General features: G+C 40.5%; 1 protein-coding gene across 1 annotated transcript in view; it reads right to left on the reverse strand.

The window, feature by feature from the left end:
* F5 (coagulation factor V) overlaps positions 1 to 14,508 on the reverse strand; it is a 65,870-nt gene that overhangs the window by 40,697 nt on the left and 10,665 nt on the right. The window contains exon 4 of the mRNA XM_044266920.1: positions 1,223 to 1,435. Within this exon, the coding sequence (XP_044122855.1) occupies positions 1,223 to 1,435 (213 nt within the window). The remainder of the gene's footprint in view (positions 1 to 1,222; positions 1,436 to 14,508) is intronic.

Here is a 14,508-nt window from a genome sequence, read left to right on the forward strand (position 1 = left end):
CCACACAGCCGCCTTGCTTGTACGTGTGATGAGGCATTAAAGAATTTGTGGAGGTCAAGATTAGTCCATTCTCTCAGCTGAGAAAGGCAGCTGACAGTAAATGAAAGTAAAATGAAGTAAGAGCTTCTGATAAATTTGAATTTTTTCAGCGCCACCACAGTATTGTTACATACCAGGCAATGCAAATGTGTATTTGTGCAGTGAGTAAATGAATTAGGAATGTGTGTATGTGTGTATGTATGGACAGGGGGCGGGTCTATCACATCATTTCCCACAGTGTAGTTTATTGTGGTTGTTTATGTTTTTAATTAACATACAGTGTACTATTTGCTTCAGGGGTACAGGTCTATGAATCATCAGGCTTACACGTCACAGCACTCACCATGGCACATGCCCTCCCCAGTGTCCATCACCAGCCACCCCATCCCTATCCAGTCACCCCTCAGCAACCCTCGGTTTGTTCCCTGAGATCAAGAGTCTTTGTGGTTTGTCTTCCTCTCTGGTTTTGTCTTGTCTCACTTTTCCCTCCATTCCTCTATGATCCTCTGTCTTGTTTCTCAAATTCCTCATATCGGTGAGATCATATAATTCTCTTTCTCTGATTCACGTATTTCGTTCAGCATAATACCCTCTAGCTCCATCCATGTTGCTGCAAATGGCAAGATTTCATTTCTTCTGATGGCTGCGTAGTATTCCATTATATATATACACCACGTCTTCTTTATCCATTCATCTGTTGATGGACATCCAGGCTCTTTCCATAGTTTGGCTATTGTGGACATTGCTGCTATAAACATTCGGATGCACGTGCCCCTTTGGATACCTATATTTGTATCTTTAGGGTAAATACCAGCAGTGTGATTGCTGGGTCGTATGTTAAATTTCTTTCCAAGTACTCTCAGCAATATATAGGATGTATACTTTCAAAAAGACTTGGCCTTGAGGTAAATGTTAGAGATCTTATGGACTTGGTATCAGAACATACTCTCTCAGACAGGGATTTACTTGGGAGAGTCTCCCAGGACTGAGAAAAAGGAAGGATTAGAAGAAACAGGAATATTCCAACCCTCAAATACCCATGTGAAGCAAGGATCTGGTTTCTGTGCTTCTCCCTTTGATTTACAGAAAGGTTCCAAGATTCTCCCAATTCTCATTTCATTATAGTATACCTTACCATTTCAATCTTAGTTGTTGCCCTCTCTCTCTCTCTTTTTTTCCTTACCTTTCTTACAAATGAGCAGAGGTCCAACCAGCCCAGAGTTGAAGTCCTGTATCAAATTCTCATAGGAGTAATAGATGTGTGTAAGGCACGGAGGGTCATCGTGTGTGGGTCCGCTGTCCTCACCGATCTTCCACACGTATGTGTATTCCTGGCCCGGAGCTATGGCGTCATCCATCTTCTCCACAGGGAACGTGTGGTCAGAGTAAGAAGCACCTGGAGAAAAAGAGCCATGAAAACACCTGGACAGTCACTGAGGACAACTTTTTATCTTCCTCAAATCTGGGGGAACATAACGTCTCTAGAGAGATATATATGCCTTTCAATAGTGAACCTTCATTATTTAGAAAAATTCACATACGCCCACTTCTCTGTTTATGCAATTATAAGGGCTTTGGTCTATGATGATTTGAAGTGAATCAGAAAGCGACTAGTATATTCGGTAAGGTTTAGAAAGTTAATTTTCTAGGGTATCTAAATGATTAGTATCTAGGTATCATCAGAGAGTTGAATCACTGTTGACCAGAAAATCACCTCAAGCTAGGAGAATGGGTTTTATTTCTATTTTCTCTATAGTGCTTGACAAGATCTCTTTCATTTAATTGCCTGTTAGCATTGGATGTGAGTACACTCAGAGCTTTTTCTATGTTGTTTTGTTTTTCTTCTGTATTTCATATCATCTCTCCCACCTCTGACAACCCCAGCCCTATTTCTTCACTTTACCCACCCTCCCCCCCAACCTGTGATCACCCCGACGATCCCCAGAGCCTTGGAGCCCAGCTCCCTTACGCTGTCTGGTCACCGCTGTGATTATGAAATGTGTCTACCATCCGACGTTTAGAAGTCCTCCTCCCGTCCCCTGCGTGTCTGAAGACCCACCGTTAACAGTCCCACATATACTCTGGTGTCCTGACTGGTGGGAGAGAAGGAGGATGTTGAAGTTGGTCTTCCTTACTGAAGAGAGGGAACGGAGATGCGGAAGATGGAGAGAAGAGACTTGGGTGGAACTTCAACAGCAAGAAGAAGATGTGGCTAGAGATGGAGCAAGTGAGGTCAGGAAGGGAGAGGCTAGTGTTGTGGACAGCAAATGTGTGAGCCATGCCTCGTTTACTCAGGGGAGTTTCACGGTCATCAGCCGGTGCAGGAACTTCTCTTGGGGATGCATTTACCTTCTGTTTGGTACAACAGCTTGATAAATTAGATGTCAAAGGGGAGACCATCAGAGTGGAGACATGGGCAGACAAAAAGGATCGGAAAAAAGGGCTCAGATGTTTAACACGATGGGGTGAAGGGTTTGTAGAAACCGTTCTTACTGAAGTGATTGTGCTTTTTAAAAACAAATGATTAATTTCTCACTACTATTCTCTCTTCCTGTTCCTTTTCTTCTCTATTCTTCCCCCTTTCCTCTCTTTTTCTGCCTCCCCCCTCTCATCCTTTCATCATCTTTATTGAAGTTACGTACAATAAAAACCCACCAGTTTTAAGTATGATGCTAGCTGCATTTTGACAGATGTGTAGAGTGGAATGGCTACTATCACAATGAAGGTACAGAACAGTTTTATTGCTCTGGGAAGTTGTCTTGTGCCATTTGCAGCTAGAACCTTCCCCTGCTCTCTGGGCCAGCAGTTCCCAATCTGCTGTTATCACTACTTTCCTCTGTCCTCTGAGGTCATGGAAGCAGAACAATATATTATATACCCTCTTGTGTTACTCACGTTAGTGTGGTGTATCTTTTTCCATCTTCTGCCTTTTCCTGTCCTTGTCTTTAAAGTGGATTTCTCAAATTCAGCATATAGTAAGGTAATTCTTTTTATCTGGGCTTACAATCTCTTAGTTGCCGTGTTCTTTCCGTTTGCTTATAATATAATCACTGATACGGCTGAGTTTAAGTTGACGTCTTCCTCTTGTTTTCTATTTATCCATCTGGTCTTTATTCCTTTTTCTTTTCTTTCTTGCTTTCTTTTAGATTAATTGAGTATCTCTTTTTATCTCCACTATTATTTTATTAGCTTTTCTTTGTTTTATTAGTGGTGACTTCGGTTTACAATATATGACTTTAACTTATCAGAGTCTACCTTCAAATAATATGATGCCATTTCACTTGTAAGACACTTGCAATAGCATATTTCCGTTTCTCCTGGTCTTTGTGCTACTGTTCATCATGCATACAGTTTACTTCTGCATATATACTACACCCCTAATAAATTTTGTTATTTTTGCTTTGAAGTTTAGATGATTATCTTTTCAACAGATTAAAAATGAGGAAAAACTTTCTCTTTGTTTACCCATTTCTGAAGCCTTTTATTCCTTCTTGTGGATACAAATAGTCTTTTAATATCATTTTTTTTCCCCTGACTAAAAGACTTCCTTTCATGTGTTTTTCTGGACTTCAAGTGGGAAATTACTTCTTTTTTCTTCATTTTAAATGGTTATTTGTGGTACAGAATACTAAGGGGACAAAATGCCCTCCTCCACTGCATACCAGTACTTTAAAGATATCCCTAATTGTCTCCTAGCTTGCATTGTTTCCACTGTCTGCTGTCACTCTTATTTTCATTTCTGGGTCTTTTCTTTTTTTTTTTTTTTCTGACAACTTTTAACATTTTCTCTTCATCACAGGTCTTTAGTAACTTGATCATGATGTGCTTTGGTAAGGGTTTTCTTCATGTTCCTTCTTCTTGGTTTTGTCAAACCTTTGTAGGTTTATAGCTGTCATCACATTTGGAAAATGTTCAGCTTTGATGTCTTCAAATATTTCTTCTGTTCCTCCCCATTCTAAGATTCCAATTACACATATGTGACATCACTGGATATTGTCCCATAGAATACCAATGTCTTCTTCATTTTGTTCAATCTCTCTTATCTTCATGATTCACCTGGGTAGTTTCCATTGTTATGTATAATATCCCCTGTTAATCTCATCTGGTAGACTCCCCATTGCAGCCATTATATTCATCTGTAGAGTTTCCATTTGTGTGTTCTCATGTCTTCGATCTCTCTCCTCATCATGCTCTCAACATAAGAAGAATCTTCATAATAGCTGTCTGAATGTCTTTGCCGACCAGTTCTATCATTTATCTCTGGGTCTGTTTCTATTGATTAAGTTTTTTCTTGGCTACAGGTAGTATATTTCCTGCTCCTTCTAATGCTTGTTAATCTTTATTAGAGTTGTGAGTTTTACATATTGGTTGCTGGATTTTGTTGCATTCTTGTAACTAATATGTTACACTGGCACACAGTGAAGAGATGTGAAATTGATTGTATACTTTCAAGTCTTGTTTTTAAAGTTTAGTCACCTTCTGAGTAGTCTGCAGTCTGGACTAATTTTATCCAATTTTTGTGCCTTCTGTTGACTTACCTCTACTCAGTGCCCGCTTGTTAGGTCTTTTCTTGTTTAGTGATGGGAACATAAACTGTTTCTCTGTGTGTGGTCCAGGGACTGTTCTGCCTGTTTCTTTCTGGTGGTATTTTCCATACTTTTAATACTCTCCTCACATGCATGTGCAGATCAACACTGAGTTGAAGACCTGACAGCCCTCCATGTAGATTCTTAAGAACTCCTTCTCTGTGTCTGTACCATCCTCTTGAGGATTCTGTCCTGCAAATCCAGCCACTTCGGCCTACCGAAAGTCTAAACTCTGTTTCTTTCACTAAAGGACTATTGAATTCTGCTTGGTTTCACCCTCATTGTGCTGTCCTGGAAACTCTCTCCATGCAGTGAGCCTGGGTACACACAGACCCACCTCATTTGTTATTCTCCTCCCTTGGAGCATTCCCTTGCGTTGTCTGTTGTTCAGTGTCTGAAAACTGCTATTTCATATGTTTTGTCTGTCTGTCTGTCTCACTGTTAAGCAAAAGGGTGGATACGATCCACCATTTCCAGAAGCCAAAGCTGAGCTGCTGAATTCCTATACAGATGATTTCATTTTGTAGAATATTAGCTACTGTCGTAGCTAACTGCACATTATCAGGATGAGTCTGGTCTACTCACGCTCACATGAGTTTGCACAGCATCAGCATGTTTGGGCTCTCCAGATGGGAGTGTGAAATAAGGCACAAGCTTCCATCATCAATGAGGCATTTGGGCACAGCAGCAACATGCACCATGTACTGCATGGGGTTCTGAGCACGGAAGCCATAAGACAGGAGAGTTGAGTAGATATATCTAGATTCACTGACATATCTTCACAGGACAGAGCATCTTCTTTATATGAATGGGAATGAATACAACCAAACTTGAAATGACATGATAGTCGTAATATCAGCCTTACAGATAGGAAACAAAGATGGACTTTAATGCTCTTAAAAGCTGACGATTTATTGATGGTGATTACACTGATGGCATATGGAAAAGAACACTAGTTATGGCTGGACCATAAAATCTTGACAGGAGACCGAGTCTGGTTACTATTTGCTCAACACAAATCCAGCTGTATTAATTCATTTGGCAAAACTTTCAAGAGCGTTGCTTTACCCATAAGATAAAGTCCAAGTTTGTTACCATGCAGCTGAAGTCATTTATGAATTTTCCCAGTCTCCCTATCCAGTGTCATCTCCTTCCATACCCCTAAGCTGTGCACATTTTGTACTCCAACAGCCACCTACTTCCTCCAAAATATATATCCCAAGTTTGCACTCTTCTCTGTGTTTCTAATGCCATCACCCTAGGATAAAACTAGACTCCAGAATTAGCCTATTAACTGGTCACTGGGATTCTGGTGCAAGACTACCCTCCCAATCAATTTCCCGACTTGTATACAGAATGATGCCTTTAGACTTTGGATCTTACTTTGCCATACTCCTGTTTAAAATCCTAACCACAGCTTCTTCTTTCACAAAATTCTTAACATGGACCACAAGTCCATATGTGATCTTCCCCACTTCTCTCTCCATTCTTATTGTGTATGACTTTTCCCCTTGATACTATGTAACACTCTCTTGGGCCACCTTTTAGTTCCCCAAACCAGCCAAGTTCCGTCCAACCTCAGGTCTTCGCAGATAGCACTGCCTCGGCTTGGAGTGTTCTCCCTCTTTGTCTTTTTTCTGGGTAAATATGTGCTCATCCTGTAGATGTCACCTTAAATACAAGCCTACCCCTTTCCTGATCTCTAATTGTGCTACCTATTTTTCTTTTACAGAACCTGTGATAATTTATAATTAAGTATGTGTGGCACTGGATGATTTAGTTCATTTTCTCCTACTAAATAGTAACAATTTACATCATGCACATTTCTGTCACCAGAAAGTGAGCAACTCAAAGGCAGGTGCTGGTTTGTATCTGGCTAATGTCTCTGGTACCTTTCACAGTGCCTGGCATGGAGAAGGTGCTCACCGAGTATATGCTGAATTTCTAAGATTTAAGATCCTGTGGGCTAGAATCAAGGTTATCACGTCTTAGCTCATAGGTGATTAGGAATGCATGGTATTACAACAAATTACATGCCAACATTAACATTATGGAGATAATATATAAGAATCTGAGTTGCTGTCTTTTCTTTTGTTGTTCTTCAAGAACAACACTAAAATGTTGTTCTTGTGACCAAATTTCTGCATAGAATTTGCTGCCCTGAATCCTGGTTACCTCCTTTAGATAAGACAATGACTCTGTGGTCCCAAGTCCCTAAAGGACATATTTTTTCATTGACTTAGCCTCCTGAATGCTGTAGGCATCTGTGTTGTGACACTTGTGCTAGTGAAAAGCTTAACATGGGATTACACTGTATCTTATTTTTGCCCTCAAAGATAGCTTGACATTGATAACCAAATTGACTATGGGCTGAAATTTCACTCAGGTGATGAAAAGGATCTAAATATTAAAAAAGGATCTGGGGGGACCTGGGTGGTTCAGTGGCTTAAGTGGCTACCTTCGACTGACGTCATGATTCCAGGGTCCAGGGATGGAGTCCCTCATCAGGCTCCCTTCTCAGTGGGGTGTCTGCTTCCTCCTCTCCCTCTGCCTGCCACTCTGCCTGCTTGTGCTCTGTCAAATAAATTAATAAAATCTTTAAAGAAGTAAAAAAGGGTCTGAATATTAAGGTGTAGAGAAATTTAAAAAAAAATATTTTATTTATTTGACAAAGAGAGACATAGCGAGAGAGGGAACACAAGCAGGGTGCGGGAGAGGGAGAAGCAGACTTCCCGCTGAGCAGGGAGCCTGATGCGGGGCTCAATCCCAGGACCCTGGGATCATGACCTGAGCCAAAGGCAGCCGCATAACGACTGGGCCATCCAGGTGCCCCCAGGAGTTGAGAAATTTTAAAAGTTTGAACAATTTCCCGACAGTAATAATATTATTTCAGTCTAAATGAAAAAGAAAAAAAAGAGTGTATAAGGAAGAGTCTCTGCTAACAAACAGGAAGGATTATCTCTGGGAAGTTACAAAATAATTCTAGAAGCAAAGGACAAACAGGTCTGATAAGGAGAGTTGCCCTCTTGTCTACTGACTGGACCTGGCACGGCAGGTTGTTGACTAGAGCTAACTCCAACCAAGCACAATGGCCTGATTCAATGTTCCTGATTCTTGGCCTCATGAAGTTAGAAAATGGTGTTTCTGGACATGATGCGTCTACTGTTCCAGCTGTTAAAGCCTCACAGGAAATTCCTATAGTAGAAAGTGGCATTCTTTCCATTGCCTTCAGAAGCTCTCAGAAGAACAAAAAGGGATATTCTTTGTAGGCCAAGAGGTAACTTCTGAAGTCCTTCTTCTCTTTCTCTGGACAAATGCGTGTGCATCCTTCAGACATCTGCCTAAATGCAGCTCGCCCATTCCCTGGTGAATATTACATGTATTTATGAATATAGTTAGATGTAAATATCATATACACATTTTTAATTAATATTTATGAAATTATATAATTAATGATGCTTTCTCTCACTGGATTGCGAGAGAGTCCAGAATTGAAATTTCTTGGTTGAAACCCCTGCTGCCTCTGTGAATTTGGGAGTTTCTTTAACCTCCCTTTTAGACTCCCTTTTCTGGTTTGTAGCAAGATAATGTTTTCTCTAGCAATAATACGATCATTTTTGATGGGTAATGAGGACTAAAAACACATGTAAGATGTCGGGCTCCTGACCGATGCTACGACGGCCTGTCGCAATACATTTGAGTATGTTGACTATTTTCTTTCTCAGCCAATTTGCAACTGATACAACCCCTCTCCTTTGTGCTGTACATCTGATAAGGTGTATCTAGTGCCCTTGGGTTCTGCCAACACATGTGAGAAAGATTAGAGGTGGTGACTTATCTACTCTAAAAGTGGCAAAAACTGGTAATCAGATTGCTCATAATCACAAGCAAAACTAGTAAGTTTCAGATCAAAGGGGAAACAATGTGTAGGCTCTACTCTCTAATCCACTCCTCAGTCCCTCAGGCCAGAAATCATCATCATCATTGCCATGATCATGTTCCGGGCTGAGGGAGGTTCCCGGACACAAATACAAAGAAGTCCGTCAGACCTGAGGGGCTCACAGCTCAGCTAACAGTAGGGTACATGCTGGTGTCTTGGTTGTGACGGGCTTCCCCTCTAGATTTCTTTTAGGGCTACTTCAGTGGAGAAGCCACAATTAGAACACATTGTGCATCATAATATGAACTAAACAATATCAATATCTAAGAATCACCCTAAAAGACTTTAACACATACTAGATATAGCAATGTGACTGATTGTTGAATGCTATCAAATTTATTTTTAAATGATCAGGGTTTCATATTCAGTTTTATTTGAACAAACAATGGTTTTTAAGTGTCTGTCTAGTTGATCAAAGTAAATTATTGAGAATTTCATATTCATTTGACATGAATAAGAATATGAAGTTACATACAAAATAAACTTAAAATAATTGAATCAGGGCACCTGGGTGGCTCAGTGGGTTGAGCCTCTGCTTTCGGCTCAGGTCATGATCTCAGGGTCCTGCGATCGAGGCCCGCATAGGGCTCTCTGCTCAGCAGGGAGCCTGCTTCCCCCTCTCTCTCTACCTGCCTCTCTGCCTGCTTGTGATCTCTCTCTGTCAAATAAATACATAAAATATTAAAAAATAAAATAGTTGAATGAATGGTTTTGATTATGTTCACCATACAACTTAAAAGGTGGATAATGAGCGTCTTGAAAGAAATAGTGAACAAATGTGTACATGGGGAAAGATTCTCTAATTACGCTAAGTGAGGATTATTACTTATGAGGTAATCTTGGGATAATTTAATCAGTGTTTTTATTCTTTTAACTTCAAAGTATTTTATCCTACATTTAGTCTAGAATAAAAGAGGCATGTGGTAGCTTTGATTTCACAACCTACGTAATATGAAGCATGAAATACAAGCAGCTACTTAAAGGAAGCATTTATGAAATGCATTTTTGGTGAATCTGACTTTGACTTTGTAATGGAAATAAAAGTTTAAGCTCTTAACTGAAGAGGGGAGAAACAGACAGGAAAGACTACTGTGCTAGAGCACAAGAAGTCCCTGCTCAGCTTCGTGTAAGAATGAATTCTTCACACCAAGGGTAACCCTTTGTTTTATATTTACTCAAGTTTGTTCACTGCCTGCTCTGCCCATAGTCAGTGTTGCAATTTGTTTACTGATCATGATAGACCAATTATTAGCCAAAAGGTTCTCAGTTGTTTTTTTTTAAATGTGAAATGCTACGTATAAGCTTTGGGAAAGTAAAGTTACGTAAAGACCCACTTTGGTTACCCACTAGGGTGCTCGTTCTTGAGATCCTCCCTTGTTACACATTTTTTTTTTTAAACAACCCTTTTCCTCTCCATTTAATTAACATAGGGCGTGCTTCAGTGTACATTCAAAGACTAGGAGCCTTCTTTCAGAAGCTGTAATTTAGTTAACAGGCAAAGTAGAATGCCGATGTTTTCTAAGGAAATGGATTTGATGGCATGGGGAGTGCAAGTCTCTTTTGAAGGGGAGTTTACATTTCTGACACTTAGGAGAATTATTATATCAGCCACTACAGTTTGTTTTGGGTATTTATCATATACTCAAAGAAATGCCAAAATATTCAGATGAAAAGTGAAACACCACTGCCCACATAAGCATTGAAATGTTTTGGAAAAATCCAAAAGACTGGGGCGCCTGGGTGGCTCAGTGGGTTAAAGCCTCTGCCTTCGGCTCAGGTCATGATCCCAGGGTCCTGGGATCGAGCCCCACGTTGGGCTCTCTGCTCCGCAGGGAGCCTTCTTCCTCCCGTCTCTCTCTCTGCCTGCCTCTCTGCCTACTTGTGACTTCTCTCTCTGTGTCAAATAAATAAAATCTTTAAAATAAATAAATAAATTAATTAAAAAAATAAAAAAAATAAAAAATCCAAAAGACTAAGTTTTCATATGGAGAATTTGGCAACACCAAATGTAAAAAAAATATCTGATGGAAATTGCATCTCATCTATCTGTCTTTCTGTCTGTCTATCATTTCTATTCTGAGTTGGCTCACTAGCAGACAGCTGAATATTATAAAACTAATTTTGTGATGAAATACTCATAATGCAACTCACACATTTAAGTGACTACATAAAGCAATAAACAAATACTACTAAGATTCACTCTGAAGCAAACTTTTAAAGTTAATTGACCAAAACAGCTACAGAAATCTTACTGAAGAACAGAAGTTGCTCAGCGGTGCATATTAGAAACAGTTCAGTGTGTTCAAGTTAGTTTCTGAAATTTTAGCCTCAAATTTAGGCTCTTGGTGATAGAAAGTTTTTAAGTGATCAGGTATAGCTGCAGATATTTTATTTCCTGGTTTCAGAATATATTCCTATTAAACACATGCCTAAAGGAAATGTTCTTGTGAGCATTTTTTGCAAATCGTGATTTGTCCAACCCATCAAACGGGTTACTCGTCCTTGCCCTGAGTACTAGTGAGGTGTCTCCCAGTCATGCCTGGGGAGTGGTGTGAGTGTGAGTGGACACTGAGCTCCAACCGTGCTTTTGTATCAGGCGCTGCCGATTTATGGATGCACGGCCAGCGTGAGACTTTCACTCGGAGTACTGTCTTCCCTGGCCAGAACTCAGATTTCCAACCATCGACGAACTAAAGCATAGCCAAGTCTACGGTCATACCACCCTGAACGCGCCCGATCTCGTCTGATCTCGGAAGCTAAGCAGGGTTGGACCTGGTTAGTACTTGGATGGGAGACTAAAGCATAGCCAAGAATTCAAAAGGCAACACGACTTCTGGCCAACCAAAATCGGTATTAAAAAACAACACCCACGAATGAAAGCTCAGGGTCTTTACCGATAGACACCACCATCGACAATAATTTTCAAGTCTGTTTCAAGTCTGCCTACTTTGACTGTACATAATTCTAATATCCGTGGGTGACTGTATAATCTCACGGTAGATTAGAAACAATGGCTTAGAAAGAGATTGGAGTTTTACTTCTCATCTTCTGTTTTAAAGAGTCTGGGAAATATAACATATATCCAAAGTGTTAAAAAAATCTTAGACATTTAAGAAGTAAATTCCAAACTATCTGGAAAATATAATAATTCAAAATGACTCATCCCTCTGTGCTCTGGATAACTGAGGTTTTCTGTTCAATTTTAGTTCATTTTGACATCTCAATTCTAAGAGAGAGTTTTATTTCATTCAAGTACAAGTAAAATGATGAGGACTATCCAAGGCCAGGGACTTCCTTTAATCTAAGCGACTGAAAACAAATCGTAATGCAGTCACAACGACGAGCCACGAAATAACCAACAGCAGGTAACATCGTCATGCATCAACCATGGGCCCAGAACTTGACACATATTACGACTGGTCCCGGCCATAACCTTCGATGGGAGGAATCGCTATGCCCGTGTCACAGATGTAAAACTAAAGGTTAGTGGTAAAGAAAGTTGCCCCAAATTGTCCAAATTTAAAGCCAGGTCATTCTGGCTCTGAAGCCCGCATTCTTTCCAAGGCTGTCCTTTACTTCTAACTGATGAAAATAGGTCTCCAAATGCTTGCTGGAGCTCAAGGATTAATTCCCAGAAAAGTAGGATTGTGGTCAAGGTTGGATCATTGACTCCTCAGATCAAGTAGCCCCAGGGGCAAGGACTGAGTCCTGCCTTAGGCCTATTATACTGTCTTAATCTCCCACCATCCACTTCCATGTCTGCAAAAAAGGAGTCTGGGCTCTCACTGGCCCAGTGTGTGCTTAATTGATTTCCCACACTGCCCCAGATAGGTCAAGCCCTGGAGGACGGCTGTGGGCCAGGGTGAGTGTCAGGCAAGAAGAAGATGTTTTATTTTAAAGCAGAGGGCACAATAAAATGCACAGAAGCCTTGTCTTTTTCCACATAAGGCACTCAATCTTAAATAGATCGAGTTTGCCTCTCGTTTCCAAAATAAAAATTTCACTTTCCCCACCAATCTGTATTTACCTTTCTCGGATTTAGGCAACTAGGGGCAATAATGAGGTGACCAGTGGAAGTGACGGGAGCATCTTAAACAGTTGCTCATAGACAACTGGCTGGGGGGAGTGCAGGAACAAATAAACAGTAAAGAAAGGGGCATAATGTTGCAAGGTCCGTTCCCTATGCAAACAGCCAGCTAGAATACAAAGTCCATGAACCTTACCTCCTCCCACATTTGAAATGGAACCTGGATGGGACATTTGGGGGTTCCTCCCTCCGGCATGACGTTGCTGAATTCTCGATGTAGTTGCCTGGAAGCCTCATAAGTAGGTTAAATGGTTGTTTGTTATGCCACTGTATGATTTTAGGAATATAGGACAGACTCTTGCAAATTCTGCCTCATTCAGAGTCTTGCCAAATTGGCCCTTAAAGATGTCTGATGTTTCAGTTAATGCTCATTGTTCTTCCTCAAGCCAAAGATTAAGGGCTGATGCAAATACTCCAGGGAAGGGTAGTTCATTAACCTATTATCAGTCCTTTATGTGTTAGTTGGAATGAGTTCAACTACTAATTTACACAAGAAATAATAAATGTAAAACACACTGTGTAATCTACAAATTACCAGATAAGTAGGATATCTGATCACACTTAAAAATTTTAATTGAGATGTAACATAATTTGAATACCTTTTAACTGAAAAATCAACCTCACTATCATATCTAATATCTGTCAAGTGTTCATTATATGCTAGGCTTTATCCAGAGATTTCATGACAACAAACCTATATGAGGTAGTATGATTCTTAGACTCATTTTACAGACGAGAGAGAGATGAGGCACAGAGAGGTTAGGCAACTTCTCAAAAGTCACACAGCTAATAAGTGTAAGCCAAGATTTGCACCAAGCAGTCTACTTCCAGAACCTGCACTGTAAACCACTTTCCTACTCAATTGCCCCCCTTCAAAGGTATGACGGCTGGAACATATGGGAGAAAGAAAATTTGTGAGTCATGAAAGGACTGAAGTTATTTAAAAGTGTTATTATACTAATACCTAGTACAATATGGTTACAATTTTCTGATATCAGGTCCTAAGAGAAGTCCGCTGTGCTTGTTGTGGTCTGAACATTATCGTGATAGAAATAATCAGAGCAAGGTCGTCAACAGTACTTACTGTCCCGTGGCTGATGTGGTCACTTCTACCACCTTCATCTTTGTGACCTTTGCTGTCGTTGCCATCGTCATCATCGTGATTTACTGAGGGCTTCCCATGTTCCAGGAATCCTATTTCAGGCACTACCTGAACAGTCTCATTTTAATCCTCAAAGCAATCTTATGGGGTGGGTGTAACTCTTCACATTTTATACACGAAAGGACTGAAGCTCAGAGAGGTTACGCTCATAGAACCAGAGGTGATGCATCTGGAATGGGAACGTACGTCTGTCTTCAAAGCGCAAGTTCTTAACCATTTCACTCATCTAAAATTGTGTTAAGACTTCTACCGCCACCGCCACCGCCACCACCAAATACCACTTACGAAGCGCGCTTTCTGGGTCAGGCCACCCGTGCCACATTAGTCCAATGCCACTGTTTCAAACTACGGTTCTTGGGCTATATCCAGCCAGCTGTCTGTTTTTGTAAATAAAGTTTTATTGGGACACAGTCACACTCATTCACTTACACATTGTTTGTGATGGTGTTTGTGTTGAAAGGTAGAGTTGAGCAGTTACAAGAGATATCCCAAAGCCAACATACTTAGGACCTGGCTTCTCACAGACAAGTCTGCAGATGCCCCCTGCTTTAACTCGCTTTGAAATGTGCATGTATTACTGTTCTCATTTACACGTGCATATGTTGGAATTCAGAAAGATTAGGCAATTTTCCCAGCCAGCTGTTAAAGAGCAAGAACCTAGTAAACACCTGAGATCCAGACGACTCCGGATTTT

Source organism: Neovison vison, chromosome 10 (assembly GCF_020171115.1).
Source record: "Neovison vison isolate M4711 chromosome 10, ASM_NN_V1, whole genome shotgun sequence".
NCBI lineage: Eukaryota > Metazoa > Chordata > Mammalia > Carnivora > Mustelidae > Neogale > Neogale vison.